Consider the following 21,294-nt stretch of genomic DNA (forward strand, 5'->3'; position numbering starts at 1 on the left):
TTTAACTCGGTTCGTTAAGTTTTCTTGAATCTTTTGTAAAACATAAATTATACGTACATAACAGTAGTAGTGGTACATAAACGTTGTTTTAAAGAATTTTAAAGAAAAATTAAAATAATAAAGAAACAAACTAAATACCATTATGACATCACACTACCTGAGCAGCCAACAATTCATCGTCAATATCGGCGAGTTTAAACAATTGTTCTTCATGACGTAACAATCCAATGTATGACCTCACAAGACAGAACCTAAAAAAAGACAGAACCTAAAAAAACAAGACAGAACAAGACAGAACCTAAAAAAAATATAGGAAGTTTAATAAAGAAATAAAAAAACAACATTTTTTTAGTGATTTTTTTAAGAAAACTACAATAAAAGTTTGGATTTGAAAAAAATGGCAAAAAGTACGAAAACAAAAAACTACCAAAACAACAATAAAAATAAAACAAAAAAATAACAACTATGAAAAGTAAAAAAAACTTAACAACAACAAAACAATAAATAAAAACCTAAAACAAACACAAAGCAACAAGAATAATAAACAAGCACAAAAGTAGAATCTTACTTTCGTGGATTCATTTTAAGAAATGAAATAATCCCATTATGTTGGTAGACGCACGAGCGCATGTTGTTAGGGAGATGGAATATTTGTTGTATAAGTAAAGCATTGGTGACATGCATTGGGCCGTTGTGGGAAAAGAAATCTTCAAAGTAACTGGGAACATCAAGGTTACAATTATCGAGTATATATTTTAATATGGTATGGTGGTATTACAAGCACTGATGGTGCCAACAATTTTTGGTAATGTTATACGAAAATATTATTTATAAAAATCAAAGTTACAACTATCGAGTGTGACTTAATATTCAGTATGGAACATTGGGTAAGATATGCCTTGGGTTCGAAGCTTGAATCTGCTACCATTGTGGGCGTATATGTCCTTGGGCAAGACACTAAACGGCAATTGCTCCAACCTAGTGGTCACTTATGGGTTGTCAAAAATATCAGCCATATATAAAAATAATCACTCACAAAGTTACATACGTGGTAACTTGTAAGCGGGCACGAGGTGTATGAAACAGAACACCCGTGTTATAACGACTGTCGCTGTCCCGCCATGCGAGGATAAATAAGTTACATATGTGGTAACTTGTAAGCTGACACGAGGTGTATGAAACAGAACACTCGTGTTATAACGACTGTCGTTGTCCCGACATGCGAGGATAAATAAGTAACATACGTGGTAACTCGTAAGCGGGCACAAGGTGTATGAAACAGACCACCCGTGTTATAACGACTGTCGTTGCCCCGCCATGCGAGGATAAATAAGTTACATACGTGGTAACTCGTAAGCGGGCACGAGGTGTATGAAACAGAACACCCGTGTTATAATGACTGTCGTTGTCCCGACATGCGACGATAAATATTATTATTACACATATGTAACACAACACATGAACCAAATACTCACGAGTATATATCCATCAATAATTTTTCATTTTCACTTATTTCAAATCTAAAACAAAATAAACCATACTTTCTTAGTTTCTAGGGAATATTAGGTTGGGGTGAGTTCATCCATGTTTTTATTTACTTTTCTCAAAACGTATTCACATTTTTTCTCACAAATATTCAAGGAATTATACGATCGTTTCCTCACTCTATAAAAGCTGTGTTAACCGTTTAAAACACGATTATTAAATATTGGTTATCATGTGCTAACAGCATCCAACTTACTCCACAGTATAATACAACTTTATAAGATATCTATGTTGTTTACAATTTATATTATAAGATATCTATGCCACGTACGCTTGTTCACTTGTAATATTTCCTCCCCCAAGAAAATCCCATAGACTTACAGCACCTTTCTTCTTTTGTTTGTTCTTTTTATTCTTAACGGTTTTGGTCGTCTGGAAAAGTTGGATATTATAAATGCATGATGAAACGGCAGGACCGCCTTCCTTTAGTTTGGGTACAAACACATGGACTAATATGATATAATTATATACAGTAGGATGGGGGAAGATGGGACACTTTTTAACTCTATTTTCTCGTCCCATTTAGTAGTAAACAAAGAACATTCAAAGAATTATAAAACTGTGTCCTCATGACTCTCATAGACCGTTGTTAATTGTTTAAAACACGATCAGGATATCTGGATGTTATGTGCTAAAGTTATCCCATCTTACCCCACCCTACTATATCACAAAAAGGTATTTATGTTAAAAAATAGAAGCATTTATCAAAAAAACTTCTTACAATTTTCCACAACGCAACTCATCAACATAAATATCTTCATATATCTTAATGTTGAAATATCGTGTGCGCTTATTATATGGGGGGGTGCATGATATGTGTTGGGGTTCAAACACATTATAAAAGGGAACTACATGGAAAAGAATTAGCAGAACTAAATCTACAGAAAAGTATTTTTTCACAAAAATATCTTAAATATATTTAGTTAGTGAACTGACACAAGTGAATTTGTTTATTCACAAAAACATCAGATTTCCTCACCGTTTCAATTTCTTTCTCATCTTTCCTCAACACTTGAGCGTTCAATAAATCTTGCTCCGTAATTACTGTAACATCAACAATTATATAAACAATAAACATTATGACATAACAATCACCTTTCAAAGGTTTATTTTCTGGAATTTCTTTCAAAACTCCAGGCTCTTTATTTTCTTCAGGTAACTCCTAAACAAAATATTGTGTCATAAACTTGTTGAGATAAGTTTTGTGCTATGAAAGTTACAAAGATAAAATAAAAGAACATTATTTGTTTTGAATATGTTGGGAGAGTCTGTCAAGAACCTTTTGCGTCTATGCGTGCCAAGTGTGAATGGTATCAGCGTAAGGGTTGGTAAAACAATTATTGATATATAGACACCCTATAAACACAGGGGAGGCAGGGATAGTTAGTCACACAATCCTGTGAAACAAATCCAGCTTATTGGTTGTAATGTTTACTGATTAATGCAGTGTAGAAATACCAGGGTTGGCCTGAATAGGTTTGGCGCCTATGTTTACGTTAACCACCAAACACCGACCTCAACTCGGTTGCTTTCCCTCCATTTCAACTTCCGTTCTTTCGCTTCTTTCATCGATTTGCGACGTTTTATAAAATTTCTATCATTCTTCGATTGTTTGACGTGTTGCTTAGCAACTCGCTCGTCAATTAAATTACCTTCCCATTTCTGTGTTATGATGTCATCAAACATGTGATTAATGACATCATCAACATAGACAACTTACATGTTTCTTTATTTGTTCAAATTCATCAATAATAGAAATCTTATAAATTTGTCCTCGACACCCGTCCGTTACGCATGGTTGGGTAAACACATCCTGTATAATATTTCTATGTTCAAGTTTCGTTAACTTATACCGTCTAACTTTAATCTATATGTTACAGTGAAGTAAAAAACAATGTAGCAAAAACTATTAAATAAAAATTACCTGAATGTATTTATATTTAAATATATTTTAAACAACCTAAATAATACCAACAACATCATAAAATGCTGATATTGTAAATTCTATCAAACAAAATACTTTGTCTCTTTTTTTCTCGTATGTTTCGTTCCTTAGTTTGGTCCAACATTTAATATGAAAACAAATCACGCACTTCCAATGACAGGAAACTTGAACAAACCCCTGTGTGATGTCATAATAAAAAGGTTATGTGATTCATAATAAAAAGTTGTTAAAGTAGGATGGGGGAAAATGGGACACATGTTCAGTGTATTGTCTCGTCCCATTTGGTGGTTTACAAACAACATTCAAAGAATTATAAACCGTATATTCTCACGGCTCCCATGGACCGTTGTTAATTGTTTGAAACACGAACGCGATATTTAGATATTAAGTGCTAAAGGTGTCCCGTCTCCCCCACCCTACTATATGTTATTACAAGTTTACAAAAATTACACAAAAAATAATTCTATTTAACTAACCAGCTAATAAACAAACTGGAATACCTCAAAATTAAAATCAGTTGAATAAATTTCTTTTCTTTTATTTTCTTTATAACAGTCGTCATATCTGCACACAGCTACAGGTGATGGGGGGTGTCGTAACAATGACGCTAGTTGTTTCATTAATTGAGAAAGTTTTGACAAAGATGATTCCGGAATAACTTGGTCAGTTCCTGGAATAAACATTGTGATGTCATAATGGAATTATAAAATTAAAAAATTCTTGGGCCAAGAAAAAACAAAAACAATTCAAAAATATTTTTCAAAATTATTTAAAAATCCTAACGTAATTGGGATGAAACATATTCTATGTCTATATATTGTGCATGTGTTTAACTGTAGAGTTATAACCCATATATTGTAATGTAGGATTGTGAAATAATACCTCATATACATACCATGGCAGTAACACATACACAAGCTACTAAAGCAGCTTATTTAATAGGGTTTCATGCTTTACATTGGAAGTTAATTAGGTTTGTGTTGTATAAGGCGATATATAAATGGCATGCCGCGTTAAAAGTCCATACAACCCACACACCCATGCACTTGCTTCAAATATATTGAAACTTCGCCAAACCTGGGTAAGTGAGGAATCCACGGAACTGAGTTCGATTGATCACATGATTGGCTTGTTGTAATGCTTCACCGCTCACCGTGAAACTATAGAATATCAGTGTAGGGTATTCCCCTTGGTTATATCATAGATATAGCATTAATATACAGTATTGTAACACAAACAATATGTTAACATAATATATAGAAAACATAACATAGAAACAACATATATAAACCGGCTTTTGTGATAAAAAAGTAAAAGCGTTGATTTTATTTTTCCAACGTTTTTAGGTTATGGCATAAAACTATGAAACACACTAAAACACATGGCAGATCCAACACTGGTATTAATGTTTTTATATCAGAGGTTAATGAATATAAAGCCTGGTAGCAAGTGCATCAAAATATCATAATATTAACTATACATAGAAACAGTATAACCAAAACATAGAAACACTATATTACTTATTGAGTAAATAAAGAGCATGAGCCTTAGCGTATAGCGCCATCGGGTGGTTGAAAGTTGCGACGGGTCGTTCGTTACCGCAGATAAAGTTGAAATAATTAATCGAGCTACGTATTTCGCCGGGTAACCTCGTCTCCAATGAAGCGGAACCACGTACGTAATATAAAACAAACTTCTCAGGCGCCGTCATCGATATCTAGGGGGGGGGGGGTTAGTTATGGAAAGTATAAAAAAAAGGTGAAAACTGAATTATATACAGAAGGTGGGTGATGTTTAACAGGGGTTAGTTATTTATAAACATAAAGGGGGGCGCACAAAGACATAGTTAGTTGTGCATTTCTTTCTGCTCGTTTTAAATAATCTAATCTTCCTTACTCAGAGAAATAGAAATATAAAAGCAACATTACGGAGTAGCATTATGTAATCTGAGATTTGGGTTCGTATCATATAAGATGTTGTATTTGAGGTAACAAGAGGGTAAACATACATAGGAGTAACAGTAGTGGGGCTTGGGGCAACATATCATCCTAACTTATAAAACAAGGGTAATATGGGGGACAATATATGTTAGTACCCGAGTTTCAAGCCTAAAACAGCTTTTACCTTCCTGGTATAAAGTATTATAACGATAAAACAACAAGTGGGATGTTTCCACGCACCTGCGACCCAACGCTGAGCATAAGCTGAATAGCCAAGTTGTAATCTTTCGCTGCGTCATGATATCGATTGTTACAAATCGCTTTCGATGCCGAACGAACAAGTTCTAAATATTCAACACTTGGTGGGGTGGTAGGACTGGGTTCGCGGGCTTTCTGCATAGAAATCATATATTGTTAATTATGACGTCATATGAATAAGTGTAACTTATATTCTCGCATGGATGACGGGGCAACGACAGTTGTTATAACACGGGTGTTCTGTTCCATACACCTAGTGCCCGCTTACGAGTTACCACGTTTGTAACTTTGTAGGTGATTTTTTTCTGTATGGCTGATAATTTAGACAACCCATTTGTGACCACTGGGTTGGAGCAATTGCCGTTAAGTTTCTTGCCCATGGACACATACGCCACAATGGTAGCAGCAAGTAACAAAGTTGGCAGCGACGAGCCTTGAACCCACGTACCCTCTGGTCACCAGACATAGTTATACCAACCCACCTTTTCCAGAATCTTTTCATTGTTTTTCTTCTTTGATTGATTAACCTATAATAATATGCATTGTTACGTCACATCAAGGCCAATGCGCGATAAGCGCGAAGGTAAGTATGACGTAATTATCGTGTTTGTTATTCCCGAATATAAAGCTTAAACGGACGATAGTGACGTAACAATAGTGATTAATGACGCCACACAAATATTTGTTGGTAATAAATCAAAGGAAACGTCGCCGAATACGCGATAACGATCATTATTGTTCTATAAGCGCGAAACCGCGGTCGACTGTGACGTAATAAAGGTATTCTATCAATACGTCAAAATGAAGAATAATAATAATTATCAAACATCGCGATTTTAATTATTCGTTTCCAATAAGCGGGTGTGACGTCACAAACATGCAATCGCGAACAAGGCGTTTCGGTTTCATTTGTTTGTTCGAACCAAAGTTAGTATAGACCAAGTTAGGAAACGGATTGTAAAACAACGAGTCTTGTTATCCATTGTCTCGCGTCTATGACGTCATAGTCGCCACCATTACGGAGCCCACAGCATAGCATTTTATCATTGCTGTGTGCTGTTTTTCGTTTAAATATTGCGATTTTTTAAAAACAAAGCACTTCTGCGCATAAAATGGCTTTCTGCTAATGTTATATGTTATCACAATAATAAACCTCACAAAAATAATCAACTTTTATTGAACAATCAATCGATTAAAGAGTAAAAAAACAGAAAATATCAAGTTTACTAACCAAAAACATAAAAGAACATGTTTAAAATATAAAAATACAAACAAAAACGCATAACATTACCATAAACTGGTGTATCCAGCTGCAGTTTTGCATGCAAATTGCGGTGATTTTACTTTTTGGCTCACAAATTTAACACGTATACCCGGTAACGAATCTTAAGGTATCTTTGTAAAATTTGCCTAAAATCGAAGTGACATTGAGGAAAACAATACTAAGTTACTATTTTTGTTCCTTTGCTTGAATTAGTAAGCTACCTTTTTGCGTTCCGGGTCTTTATGAAATCGGAAAACGCGAATATCTTATCTGCTAGTACTTAAGCAGTTTGGAGCTGCATGTCCACTCATGCTGGATTATAAATGTAGTAAAGAATGGCTCTGTAGATTCGTAGGTATGATCCATATACTATTATGTAAACTAAGCTGATTGCTGCTAGTCTTAATCGCCAACGTAAAGTACCCTGTTAAACCACACTGCACGCCGAAAACCAGTCAAAATACTAATTTACTCCACATTAATTCCTAGATTTAATATTATATAACAAGATTTATATAAGAAATTATATTTTAAATGTTAAAACAACCGCTATACGTGTTTTCTAGCTTTGTATTGCTTACAAGAACCAAATAAACACACGCCGACCATGCATTTGTATAGGCGATTCACGCTCTGTGGGCTCCGTAATGGCGGACACGAGCGCCGTTTCCTAACTTGGTCTATACTAACTTTGGTTCGAACACACGATTGTTAACTGATTGTGACGTCACATATAAGAAAGTGACGACACAATCGTTCAACAAGTTCCTTTTTATTTCGTCACAATAGCGACTGTGGCCGGGAGGAATTTGGAACAAATGCTTTTGTGACGTCACATTGCTGAGTAATTGAAGGTTGTCACTTATAAGTGGCAAGTGTCAAGTAGAAAGTGTCAAGTGGTTCTGGGTGGGTGGGTAAGGGGTAAACGGGAGCTTAGGGGTAAGGGGGGTTACCCTACATGGTTGCTTGGTAATGGGACGTGGGTGACGTCATGAAGTGTGAAAGGAGGAAGTGAATTAGATCCTGTTTATTGTGACGTCACAACCGGGTTTGTGGTCGGTTAATCAAGCGAACACCATGTGTGATCACATAGTTAACATTGTTACGTAACAAGGTCCATTGTTCGATAACAATCGTAATTATAGAACGAGGTTTGTATTATGACGTACATCGATGTAATAATAGAACGAGGGGAGGATATATGCAGGTTATGGACTTTGTCCTCGGGTATATAATTGTGTGACGTCATTAATAATGACGTCATTGATACGAGGAAAGTTGTAATTATGACGTGGAGTTAGCTAATGAATAAACAACCACGTCTGTGACGTTGTAAAAGTGATTATGACGTAATAAACGATAATACGCGTGTAATCACGACGCTACGGTTGTCGGTAATTGATCACGCAACAAAGCGGCTTGTTACGTCATAGCGGAGATTGTGGAACCGGATTGTTGAGGTGAAAGTTCATTAGATGTATATGTGGGTTCGTGGTTTGGTTGGCTGGGGTGATACGTGGTGTGTATGGGTTTGTATGGGGGTTGGGTGAAATGTGGTTGGGGTTGGACACGAGGATTGAGCGGCGTGTTGTCAATATTGTGGCGGGTGGTCGAATCTACTTGGTTAACTGTGGAGGTGTGGGTGAGTGGTACAGTGGGGGTTGGGGTTACTTTTAAATAATCGAACGTTGTCGCGTATTTACGTCATAATTAAAATTCAAAATCGGCCACGTGATCGTCGATTCGATGCGCTTATGACGTCACAAGTGATCATTGAACCGTGATAAGTGCTCTCGAGTTTTTCTTGGAAGAAAATGAGATTTTTGTTTTCGATTCAAGAAGCCGCGGAGTGTTGTTTGTTACGTCATAATGGACAGTATTACAGAGGCGATAGTCGCGTTGTGGATTATTTGATTGAATTTCACGTCGAAGCTGGACGAAAACCAGGCGTATGACGTCATTAGTGACGTAAATAACAAGATAAAGTGTAGCAGACGATAAGTTTGATGTGGTATATGTACGATGGCTGTGGATATTTCTTTGTGTTTTAAGCGGCGTTTACACTACAGCGTAGCACGCCTCGGTGTAAAAAGAACAAACAAAGAAATATCTACAGCCAGCGTTGTTCAGCGCAGATATTTGTAAACGTAGCTTGATTACAAGGATTGCTGATATAAGTGCCGTGTTATACCTTAGGCTTGGGATTACCACGATAATTACAGCTTAACTATTTTAAATTCCAATCGACCCAACACAAATACGTAAAGCGCAAATCATTTAATTAATACGAAATCAAATTATCACAAACTTTGTAGAATTAACTTATTTTTATCATATTTTTTAAATTTTGCTAAAAATGTTGGCATTTGGTTTTATTCCTCGATGTCGTGCGTTTGAGCCTGCGGGCGACGTTGGGCTGAAGCATAAACATGATGTGTTCGGCCATGCGTGGCGGAGGTAGCCTAATCAGTTGGTATGTAGCTCCTGGTAGGAATGGGTGTGTGGTACACTAGGTATGGTAGGGTTACTGTATGGGTTAGGGGTGCAGCGTATAGAGTGTTGTCGCGAGAATTTGTTTGTTCATCATTATGACGTCATAGAAGATTGTTTGTTATTGCCGCAACTATTGAGAAGTTTTATTAATTCGTCAAAATAAATTACCATAGAAGCGATTGTTGTTTTATAATAAAGATTAGTTACGTAACAATGAAACATGATTAGTTTAACCACAGTAATGGATAAGTTGGATGTTTAACGTTGTTTATATGGGAGAACCTGACTATAATATACCAACGTTCGTTTGCCATGCGGTATTTCAAGTGTTTGATATTTTAAAAGTTTGATTCGTGCATGGCAGATGGAGTTGGTATAATATAGTAAGGAATATGCAAGAGTAACTACTATATTTTACATTGGTTGAAAGTAGAATATATATATATATGTTGTTTCTATAACTTCGAACATAACATTAGGCTACGGGAATATATAGTTTAAGTAAAGTAATTGTTTAGTTTATTTCAGTTAATTTTGATAGCGCACGTGATTATTAAATAATAATGTACATTGTTTATCATTATATACTTATCTATGACGTCATGATATATATTTGTAATAAATGTTCCAGAAATTAATATGGGGATTGTTGGTAATAATGCTGATTGTGACGTGTTTATTAATCCTTTGTTACGAATATTTCCATGTTTTGTATTTCCCACCGGGATTTGTCGGAAACCGATGTTTTGTAATAATGAGTATTGTGTCGTCATAATGAAACGTTCAAGTTCCAGATAAAGTTACGATGTTTAGCGTAATTGTGACAATAGTGATTGTTGGCCACACTACCATTGTTAAAACGCGCCAAGTAAAAATTACTGTTAGTATTATGACGTAACAATATTAGAATGTAAATATTGCTCGAAAGCTTTTTATTTGGAATTTAATAAACCGTTGGATAGTGACGTAATAAACAAATAGTTCGATAACAATCGGATACTGGAATGGTGGATTGTGACGTAATAGTTAGTTGTATTCCAAACCTTTGTGCATATTATCGATGTTACGGCATGGGGGGGGGGTCACATATAGGTTATAACTGACTTTCTTACTTTATAGTTTTCATGAAAAATATAAGGTACAAACTATTTATAGGAGAAATTTATGTGTTTAAAAATTTTCAGATTTGTTATAGGAAGTAAATTTGACGAAAGCAAACGAAATAATAAGTCAGTTATTCCAGCAATTGTAATTAACTATAGATATAGGTAAATACAGTTATATTTCAAGCACAAAGTTGATGCATAGGCATCGGGTGTGAACGTTTGTAAATATCACGAAGTGTATGGGACAAAGATACAGGGTATCTGGTCAGGTTGGGGTAAGATGGGTAAGCCACTTGTATGTAAGCAGACAAACATATTACACACATGCTGTGTTATAGGATAAGATAGATATTAAATATTAGTGGTTTTTGATTTTATGTCAAGCCTTAATATGTACATACTATCACATAGGTGTGTAAGGGGTGAATATAAATATCTTTTGTAAATATAAAGAAGTTCCAACTGTAAACAACTGTAGTTTTATCGCTATATCCTGACTTTTCGTTTTAAATATTTTCAATCTTCGCTACCGTTATTAAGAGACAAATAATAGCGTCTATTACTCATTATAATATTTTATGACATTTCTTAATCTGTGAACTAAGAATTTAAGTTCATCACACACGTATATACATATATATGTTGTTGGAGGTAAATTCCACGAAAACAAACGCGAATGTTTCGCACGCGAACCTACAATGAATCATGTATTGTTGTGAACGCGACGCGATTAGCGCGATTCGGTGTGGGCGTGTGGGAGGGGGGGGGGATTTAGGCAATAAAATATAAACACTAGAGAACGTATATATATAATTATACGATGGTTTTCATTTCAAATGTTTCGGTTTAAACTTAATTCTTCCGTGACGTCGAAAGTTCAAATTTTAGTTTTGGGGATTTATTTATTTATATTTTTAAACTGAAACGTTTTTAATTTTTTAAGCAATTGTGTTATATTATAGATTACATTGTATCTTTTAATGTTAACACTAAACGTAATGTCATATATATATATAAGTAGAAGTTGTTATGTTCGTATTGAAACTTATAACAGAAAACACGTGTTTTATCCTTTCGTGTTCTCTTGTTCGATTCTCTAATTTGGAACTTTTCTATAATCGTCGACAATGCATTATGTGACGTCACAATTGTAAATGTTTCGCGGTTTACGTGACAGAAGGTGATTATTACGTCACAAAGCGGATTGTTGGTAATGCGACAAATCCGGAAGTGTTAACAATCGATCTGATTGTTATCTCATAATCCGGATGTAATGCAGGATGTGACGTCATAATGACATTTTTATAGGTTAATGTTTTATATATGATTTCCATTGATTTCTGTTTTATATATGATTTAACACGCTTTTGATTAAACACATTTTTACGAGTGAATTGATAGAAGCGTGGTCGCTACACTTAACTCCTTTCTCCGTTGTTTTAATTAATTTCAACTTCGTTATCGTACGCCGAGAGATGAATAAAGTTGTGTTATAACGGGTTGGGGCAAAATGGGACATGTTTTCATTCTCTCTTCTCGCCTCATTCGGTTGTAAACAAAAAATATCTACCGAAACATATAGCCGTATCCTCACGACTAAAATAGCCATGTTAATTGTTAAAAACACGATCCGAAAATATGGGATTTAATTGCCAACGGTACCATCTTGCCCTGACCTACTGTGTTTTCTATGGACTAATATTTAATATATGATTTCTATGAAGGTATGTAGGGAAAATCAAAATGTTTAGTTACGAAGACCACGTGACCATGGCTTTGGCCCAAGATGTAGTTATAATATTTCTATGCATATGCGGGATCGGCCTCAATACAGCTATGTTGGGATTGTTCTGTGTCAAGAAACAGGTATTGCTTTTATAGACAACTATGTTTGTTCACACTTTTATATTATATAAAACAAAGAGAAAATTGAAAAACGAAATAGGCACTGTGACGTCATACTGCGTTTATTCGATTTTAATTATTATTATTCTTGAATGTAAAATGATTGTGACATCATAATGGATTGTAGAAACATCCATAAAGCGACGTTTATTATCTCCTGTGACGTCATGACGAGAAAAGTTCATGTTGTTGTTCGAGAATTCATCCACGCTTTGTGACGTCACAAGCAAAAGTTGCCGCGTTTTCGCGTTACTTGCGGGTTCATTGTTTCGTCACAATCGAATAAAACAAACCACGATTTCGCGTTTCTTCCAAATATGGAAATACATGTCACCCATACCGCCACCATGTGGTGATTAATGAGGTTATTGTGATGGTTATAAGATGTTTATGGCGGTAGGAGAAAATTACTTTCAATGAACAACAACATCGCGTGAAGTTATAACACGGGTGTTCTGTGTGCCAGCTTAAGTTACCACGTATGTATATTATTTATCCTCGCATGGCGGGGAAACGACAGTCGTTATAACACAGGTGTTCTGCTTCATACACCTCGTGTCCGCTTACAAGTTACGAGTTTGCAAACAATCCGCACATTATGCATCGTCACAACTGGCATTTAAATTTTACGCACATTACGTCATAATAATCGATCAACAATGACGGTCGTTTTTACCGCGATTGTGGATTCGAAACATGGTTTTGACGTCATAATACGTGTTGTGCATACGGGCGTTACCGTTACGGTTGTTTTGCAACATGAATATCTCGTATAATATAACATGGAAATGTCATTACACCTTCATATATCACACACGACACATTACTCAGTAATAGCAACTCGACAGCGAGCATGGGTTGAATGCAACAGCCACGATTTTAACTGATGCTATTTCCAACACTTTTTAACCATAGCGTGTTTAAACGACTGTCGTTTTGGCGCTAATTTTCTTCTTTTCGCTGTCGTGTTGGAGATAAATAAATTTATGATATGTTATGAGGTAACCTATATATTGACAGGTCCGAGGTTCCATATACACCACATATATGATTCAAATCGCCGCAACAGACCTCATTGTTTGCTTAGTATGGCTCATTATGACATCACTGTTCCTACATGAACTACCAACGGAACCAACTTTGCAAGCTAACGCAGGTACGTATGCTCGACTGTGGGTATGGGGGGGGGGGCAACCATGGATAAGTCACTCAAGTTCCCACCCACAAGGATATAAATGACCAAACCAACCAAAATGATTGATGATAATACTGAAGGTGTTTGCACACACCACCAAACCATAAACAAACACAACATACCAAGCTTGAAGATCAATTTAAATGAAAATAAATTCTACAGTTATAAATCAATTTTACTCAAATTAAAGTTTAAATAAATTGTTTTATTTTAAACTTACCATGACGTTTTTTGTTTACCGATCATTTAAAAACTTAAAAAAACAATCCCATTTACAAAAGAAACAACAAACATGATAAAACAACAATCCATAAACTTTAAACATAGTGAAGTCTTAATGCGGTCAGCAGAATTTTTAACAAAATATTGAAATATATTTGAATTTAAACCTGGTGCAGCAACAGTACTTAAAACTGTGAAACAAAGTTTCAATTTCAATTTTCAAGATGTTTTCAGTTTCAAACAAAACTTGTTTGATCTCAGCGGATATACGTGCTTGAAACACAAGGGTTCGATATTTTGTACATAGACATCAAATACTTGGTATGGACTATGACATCACAATCACTATTATTACTCCACAATGTTGACATAACGGGTTCGAATGACACGTCACGCCCCAACGACTTTTAAATGCTCGGTTTACAGAAAGTCAGTGAGGCGTGTAAATAAACTTTTAAACGAGTGAAACACCGCACGGTATGTCATGATGCGACGATAGTTTGGGTGAAAACCAACAAGGAAAATATAGCTACAACATATCGCAATTTTAGTCATAACTGCTTTTACAACTATTTAAAAAAAATGGCGATTTCTTTTAATTTTTGGTAAAGAAAGTAAAGTTTATTGATTTATAAATAATAGAAGAAGTTATTTTACAATAAACCAATGATATGTCTGGATTATATCTTCACTTTAATCAAAGAAAAACTTGGAAAAATCTAATAACTTGGTAGAAAGAATAAATAATTTGTAAAAATGGGGGGATTATGACATCACAATAAGTGAAAAGTGGTCACTATAGTTCCATTGTTCTAATGAAAGTAAATTGTTTAAAATTTCACGATTCAGTAAATTTGAATGGTTGGTTTTAAAATGGATGAGAGGTAGGTTAAACACCCGTGTGTCAACAACCATGGGGGTGGGGGTTTGCATGGCTGGGGGTGGTTAGAATGGATATGGGGTGGGTTGGGGGTTTATTATAATGTATGTGGTCCTACAGAGTTGGCCCATTACCCCAACATTGTATATGCACATTCTATATGGGTGAGGTCCTACAAGCCATGGGACCCAACACCCAGGGTGCTACCACATGGACCTCACCAGATGAAGCATGTCGCTTCCCCACCAGGGTTTGGGTCACGAGGATAAGTGCACTGAAGCGTGCAAACACAGCTGTGTCGTCATAATAGTAGTTGGCCGGTAGTATTGTGATGTCATAATAGAGGGAACAATGAATCAAATTTCCGGGTTTTTTAAAAATAGAAACCTTATAAATATATCGAATATTTCTCATGGGTATAATTTCCATATTTGGTGTTCGTACATCCCTTCCTAATGCAAGGCATTATGGGTAATTAACCTATGATGTCACAATCAACAATACAATTAATTTTTTTCATTAAAAAATTAGAAAAAAACACATCGTTCTTAAAAAATAACTGTGACAAATACAACAGAGTAAATAAAACTTACTTTTATAAAAAGCAAAGCGACTTTCTGGACAGTTTTAACGAAACAAAACCTTTATTACAAAGCAACAAAGAACCAATACAATTAAACCAAGCAATTCCATAAAAAATCAATAACCAATCTTTATACATAACACTCCCAACTTCCCCCACAGAGGAAAGCATCAAATAAAATGTGTTGCTGCTGATCCCACAATAAAGTATAAATTAACCCACATTGATTTGTGTTTATATAAATAACCAAAAATCTTTCAACCCTCTCTACCACAAAAGCCCATCATTTATAATAAGCCACAATCTACTTAAATCACTTATAGTGAATCATAACATATTTGTAACTTTAATTTCTAAATTAAGACACTTGTGTCCGACCTACGCACTGTTATGTTTGTACCAACTTTTAACAATATAGAAACCAACTGTACAATAACACCCCCCCCCCCCCACAGAGCCTCCCCCCACCTCTTCTCTCACGTTGTACAGATTCATATACGCGGTGTACAACTTCCATTATTACATCAATATCTTTCTGCTTGCCACGATGAGTGTTGAACGGTGCGTTGCCGTGTGGAAATCACTCAGGTGCCAACGATATCAGTTTAATGTAAGGTTTTGTACTTTAGATTTAGAGTTTATCGATTTATGCTTCGAACATTTAATTTTGACACAGTTTATAAATGAATGAATGAGTGTAGCTTGTTTAACCTTACGAGTTTACCATGTATGTAACTTTGTGGTGATTTTTTTATGTATAACCAGGGATAATTCAAACAACCGATTAGTGACCTCACCACTGAGCATGCCAAACACTGAGCTGCACCACTGAATAAAATATTTATGTGTTTTATTTTATTTTTGTGTTGCAGCATTTTTTGTTGAACCATTTATAGTTTCAAAGTTTATATTATTTCTATGTTACAGCGGAAATTTATCTACGGTGTTAGTGCCCTCATGTGGTTGATAGCATTCTCATGCGCACTGCCGAGCTTCATTCGACTCGATCTCGTTACTGACAACATAAACATCACACGACCGTAAGTTTATAGGATTTCTATGGGTTTTATTATGTTTTCGATAACTGTGTGTTTGATTGATAAGTTGTTTGATTGACAGGTGGTGTTTGATTGACAGATTATATTTGATTGACAGGGCCAACATGAAGGTAGCAGAGACACACATGTACATGAAATGTTACGAACCGCTCAAACACGCATCTGACAACAACCTCACTTATGTAATGGATTACGATGGAATATCCGCAGTGGATTGCTATGATATCATGCAGGAGGATTATTTATCATTGATTGATGAGATAGATACTGGTATGATGGATCCAATGTATGAGGAATACCAGGAGTTATATACAGATGATATATATGGGGATACCGGTAACATAACCATGCTACCGGAGTTGATGCAATTTGTGTACCAAGTCACATTACCTAACGGTGATAACATGACAGTGGTTGACCACCAGATATATTTCTCATTATTCCACGGGATTATTTCGCATATTCATAATAAATCTAAGAAGGAACCACTAGGTGGCATATGCGATCCAAGGTTGAACAAAGACGCGAAGATATACAACATCATTGTGAACCTCATCATCGGGTTCTTCATCCCTTTCCTTGCGATTCTCATAAGTTATGTTTCAATCGCTCACATGATCCGAGTGCGTGCGTTGGACCGTATGGAGAACGATTGTGATGTCATAGAGAGCGAGAGCACACTGGGACGAAGAATGTCGGATTTCTTGCGACAGTTTGTAAGCGGGGGCGGGCCCGTGAAAAATGTGGGTGAAAGCACCCCACCTTATAATAAAGGTAGTTCCCCGTTGTTGAGAAGAAGTTTGAGGAAGAAAGCTCGCGATCGTGGGACGGGGTTGGAGGGGAGCGAGGTCAAATCATCCAGAGATGATGTAGTTAAACCTCCAGTGGTGAGGAGGGAGGAGAAACCTGTGGTCAGGGATGCGGGGGTTGATAGAAGACCTCGTTTGTCGTCATTCTCGCACCCAACGCACAGCAGAAGGACAAGCGGGGGCTCGGCCAGCTCTGCTGAAAGTTTCCAAACCGACCAAACATCGTTGCATGCGGCGACACCAAGCCCTGGAGTGAGGCTCTCAGCTCCCATATTCGTACATGATAAGGTGTGTGATGTCATATATAAGGTGTGTGATGTCATATATAAGGTGTGTGATGTCATATATAAGGTGTGTGATGTCATATATAAGGTGTGTGATGTCATATATAAGGTGCGTGATGTCATATATAAGGTGCGTGATGTCATATATAAGGTGTGTGATGTCATATATAAGGTGTGTGATGTCATATATAAGGTGTGTGATGTCATATATAAGGTGTGTGATGTCATATATACATTAAACATTTAGGTTTTTCAAAAATATTTATTTCATAACATTGTTATATTACTGCATATAATACTTGTATTATTTTCATATAACCCCCTAAACCCCCAGACCCTGGTACAACGAGCGTCATCGACCGAAACCCCCACACACCCCCGTTCACCCCCCACACGACGATGGTCATCAGAAACCATACGCAGCCCCCATGAGGCTTCACCCCCTGTATTAGATGGTGGGTGTAAAAAGCTTTAGGAATAATTATAGAAATTAACTTTATTTCGAATTATGACTTACAAAGTCACATACGTTTACAATGGTGGCAGCATCAAACCTCTAGCAAATTGCTAAGACTGTATAGAAAGTTTAGGATTTTGTCTCAACTATTCTAACTTTGTATTATGATGTTACTTTTCCTGCTGGCCCACAGAAACGGAGCCTCTTTACGACCGTGTTGATGATGTCACAATGGCCAAACCAACGTCGCCTCCTAGTGGGGATTCCACACAGGAATTATTCCACGGAAGTTACGCGAGGTTATACGCACAGAAACCTGACGCGCGGCCAAGATACCAACGACAAGCGTCAACGACCTCAAACTACAGAAGCCGGGCTTACTCTGCCACGTCAAGGGCAAGCGGCGGAGGTGAGTTGTCACCGCTAAGTTACAAATCATTAGATTAGATTGCTTTAATAAAATGAAGTTCCAAGTGTTTGTTCAGGGATGGAATGTTTAACAAAATACAAACTTTTAAATCTATGCAAATTAAATTTTTCATTTTTTCCACAATTGGCAAATACTAATTTTATTCCACCAACGTTTGGTATGCGATACGACAAGACTTCATAAGCTTACAACAAAATAAACCAAATACTTAAAGTCTCAAAACAACGCATGGCAGGCAGAACACTGGTATAATATAATAACAATGTTTTTTACGATACGGGTCAATTTATATTATATTATGCCCCGTCGCAACAACAAAATAATCAATACTGTTTATCACAATTCACAACTACAATAATGAAACACACCAGACCACCCACATTGTTAGGAAACAATTCTCATCATTGTGTTTGTTACAAAGCAATCCACATTATCGCATCACAATCCACATTCCTGCCAACAATGTTTATTATGATGTAAACAATCATCTTTTATCATCACATTATCACATCACAAATCTCATTATGACATCACACATACAAACAATAAACTTCTAACCTCTGTTCCAACAAATTTTATCAAGAAGAGAATTTCAAGATAAAAACAACATAAACTTTCGATATAATATTGTGAACAATTAATAAACCTGTAGCACGGAACCAACCACACCATAATATGTTCTAACATGAATATAAGGAAGAAAAGTTAAGTTTCTCTATCAGGAAACAACATGAACTTTAACAACATAAACAAGCGACAATATAATATTAAGACAAGGACGTAAATTAAATATTCCCTTGTATATGGCTGATGTATTTTCACTTCTTAAAGATACAGTACGATGGGGGAAGATGGGACACATTTTAACTCTATTTTCTCGTCCCATTTAGTAGTAAACAAAGAATATTCAAAGAAATATGAAACTATCCTCATGTGTCCCATAGACCGTTGTATATTGTTAAAAACACGATCAGTATATTTGGATATTAAGTGCTAAAGGTGTCCCATCTTCCCCCACCCTACTATAAATATTAAACAACACCTACTTGCATTTTCCAGATAGAAAAACAACAGTTGACCAATATAAACAAGCTACAATATACGATTATATTAAAACTAGTCGTTTAATGTAATTAACACCTTGGAAACAACTAGAGTGTAATAATAACAATCCCTCAACAGGGGGTACCCTTCGTAAAACAATCGTGCACAAGAACGCTGAACGTCATCTACGAATATCACGAACCGTTCTCACATACGTTTGTGTGTTCGCTGTTTGTTGGCTTCCACAGAGGATTGTAGCTGTTGTGTATGTTGTTGAGGTGAGGTGTATGTTGGGTGTGGATGGTAGCACCCTGGGTGTTGGGGTAATAGACCTACATCCCAGGTCTCAGGTGTGCCTATTTTCTATTTTATTCTATATGGGTGAGATCCTTGTTAGAGGTCCAGGAGTTGTCGCATTACCCCAAAACCAAACATTGCATACTCCTTAATAGAACATGCAGCACTTGCAAATTGTGCGTTACTGAGGACCTCACTTTATTTAACAGTAATAAACCACAACCCCTATATACGAATAACCCCCCCCCCCATCTACACAGGGCATGGTTGGTTTAGGAGGCCACGCGTGCCATGCAGTATTCACAGCCACCAGAATTCTCAGCTTTCTCAGTGTTTTGCTCAACCCTATTGTATACGCGATGACACAACGTGAAATACGACATTTTCTGCGACGAAAACTCGCAGGGATGTGTAAATGTATCCACCCTGGCCGTGAATCGAACCCTGACCCCCAGAACCGCGACGTGAACGTCTCGTTTGCGAACGCACGACGAGACTTTTCAGTTGTTGCTGATCATAATATAACGAGTGATGAGATTTCTATGAAACGAGAGAGACACGCACGTAACAAAGAACGCTGGTCGAGGTTGATGCATAGATTGGGTGGGTGGAAAGTTTATATTTATGTTTATTTGGAAAAATAGTGTTTTTTTAATTGAAAAAGTTTTTGTTGACTAAAATTAAGTAGTTTTTTTTTAAAAAGATTTTATATTTTTTAAATTAGCTAAATAACTTTTAAATTTATGTTTTCATTTGAACTTTTTCCTCAGGGGGAAAAAACCTCCGCTTATCGTTGACGGGTAGCGGGTTCACTTCCCCGGGTGAGAAGCAAAGTGACGGAACAATAGATGAAGACGAGGAGAAGGGTCAAAGTTCGAAAGGTCAAAGTTCATCAACCTCATTTAAATTAATTGGGGGTTGGGAAGATTGGCAGCAGATGATTGACATGGCTGAGGTTAATAAAGGTCAAACCACTAACGAGGAAACCATACTCTGAACTTTCGGGGCGGCGAATGCATGAGGATACTGATTTCAAGTCTCGTCGCTGCTACCATTGTGGGCGAATGTGGGCAAAACACTTAACAGCAATTGATCCAACCCAGTGGTCACTAATGGGTTGTCTGAATTGTCAGTCATACAGAAAAACAATCACCCACAAAGTTACATACGTGATAACTTGTAAGCGGGCACAAGGTGTATGGAACAGAACACCCGTGTTATAACGACTGTCGTTACCCTGCCATGCGTTAAATAAGTTACATTCTTTAACCTCAAGTGACATAAACGTGTGAAACCTCTACCAGACTACGGTCTATTACTATAGGTCGATAGTGACCTCTGGTGGTCATGTTTAGTTTAAATCCCAACCACTTGGTGTTGTATGGAGTCGTACCTCTTTGAGGAAAGTTCCAAAGTTTTTTTGTAATAAAAATAAAATTAACAATCATGAACCAGTGTGTGGGTAAGCAGATATTGAAAGAACAAGAAAAATACAACTATCTAGAATATGACAACAAACAACTATATGTCTTACAGCCAATTCAAACGTTACAAAACTAGAGCCAAAGTACGATACAAA

General features: G+C 36.4%; 2 protein-coding genes across 2 annotated transcripts in view; one reads left to right on the top strand and one right to left on the bottom strand.

The window, feature by feature from the left end:
- Positions 1 to 21,294, bottom strand: part of LOC149729198 (uncharacterized) — a 41,875-nt gene that overhangs the window by 11,604 nt on the left and 8,977 nt on the right. Inside the window, exons 13-26 of the mRNA XM_089886798.1 lie at positions 6,171 to 6,215; positions 5,671 to 5,823; positions 5,011 to 5,207; positions 4,568 to 4,650; positions 3,991 to 4,160; positions 3,566 to 3,667; positions 3,266 to 3,358; positions 3,061 to 3,207; positions 2,641 to 2,707; positions 2,525 to 2,589; positions 1,817 to 1,917; positions 1,476 to 1,520; positions 569 to 718; positions 158 to 251 (exon numbers count right to left, since the gene is read on the bottom strand). Coding sequence (XP_089742924.1) covers positions 158 to 251; positions 569 to 718; positions 1,476 to 1,520; positions 1,817 to 1,917; positions 2,525 to 2,589; positions 2,641 to 2,707; positions 3,061 to 3,207; positions 3,266 to 3,358; positions 3,566 to 3,667; positions 3,991 to 4,160; positions 4,568 to 4,650; positions 5,011 to 5,207; positions 5,671 to 5,823; positions 6,171 to 6,215 — 1,512 coding nt within the window. The remainder of the gene's footprint in view (positions 1 to 157; positions 252 to 568; positions 719 to 1,475; positions 1,521 to 1,816; positions 1,918 to 2,524; positions 2,590 to 2,640; positions 2,708 to 3,060; positions 3,208 to 3,265; positions 3,359 to 3,565; positions 3,668 to 3,990; positions 4,161 to 4,567; positions 4,651 to 5,010; positions 5,208 to 5,670; positions 5,824 to 6,170; positions 6,216 to 21,294) is intronic.
- Positions 8,660 to 21,166, top strand: LOC149729199 (uncharacterized). The gene is made up of 11 exons (XM_089886816.1): positions 8,660 to 10,826; positions 12,276 to 12,417; positions 13,477 to 13,612; positions 15,792 to 15,946; positions 16,264 to 16,376; positions 16,492 to 17,491; positions 17,822 to 17,942; positions 18,138 to 18,353; positions 19,557 to 19,696; positions 19,976 to 20,318; positions 20,486 to 21,166. The coding sequence occupies exons 2-11, from the start codon at positions 12,295 to 12,297 to the stop codon at positions 20,710 to 20,712; spliced, it is 2,574 nt and encodes an 857-aa protein (XP_089742942.1). The 5' UTR covers positions 8,660 to 10,826; positions 12,276 to 12,294; the 3' UTR covers positions 20,713 to 21,166.

Source organism: Ciona robusta, chromosome 10 (assembly GCF_009617815.1).
Source record: "Ciona robusta chromosome 10, ASM961781v2".
Lineage (NCBI taxonomy): Eukaryota > Metazoa > Chordata > Ascidiacea > Phlebobranchia > Cionidae > Ciona > Ciona robusta.

Excerpts from the sequence above, each read along its gene's own strand:
- LOC149729199 (XM_089886816.1), top strand. The coding sequence starts at position 12,295 with ATGTTTAGTTACGAAGACCACGTGACCATGGCTTTGGCCCAAGATGTA. Across the intron at positions 12,418-13,476 it reads TGTTCTGTGTCAAGAAACAG|GTCCGAGGTTCCATATACAC; the intron begins GTATTGCTTTTA and ends ATATATTGACAG. Across the intron at positions 16,377-16,491 it reads AACATAAACATCACACGACC|GGCCAACATGAAGGTAGCAG; the intron begins GTAAGTTTATAG and ends TTTGATTGACAG.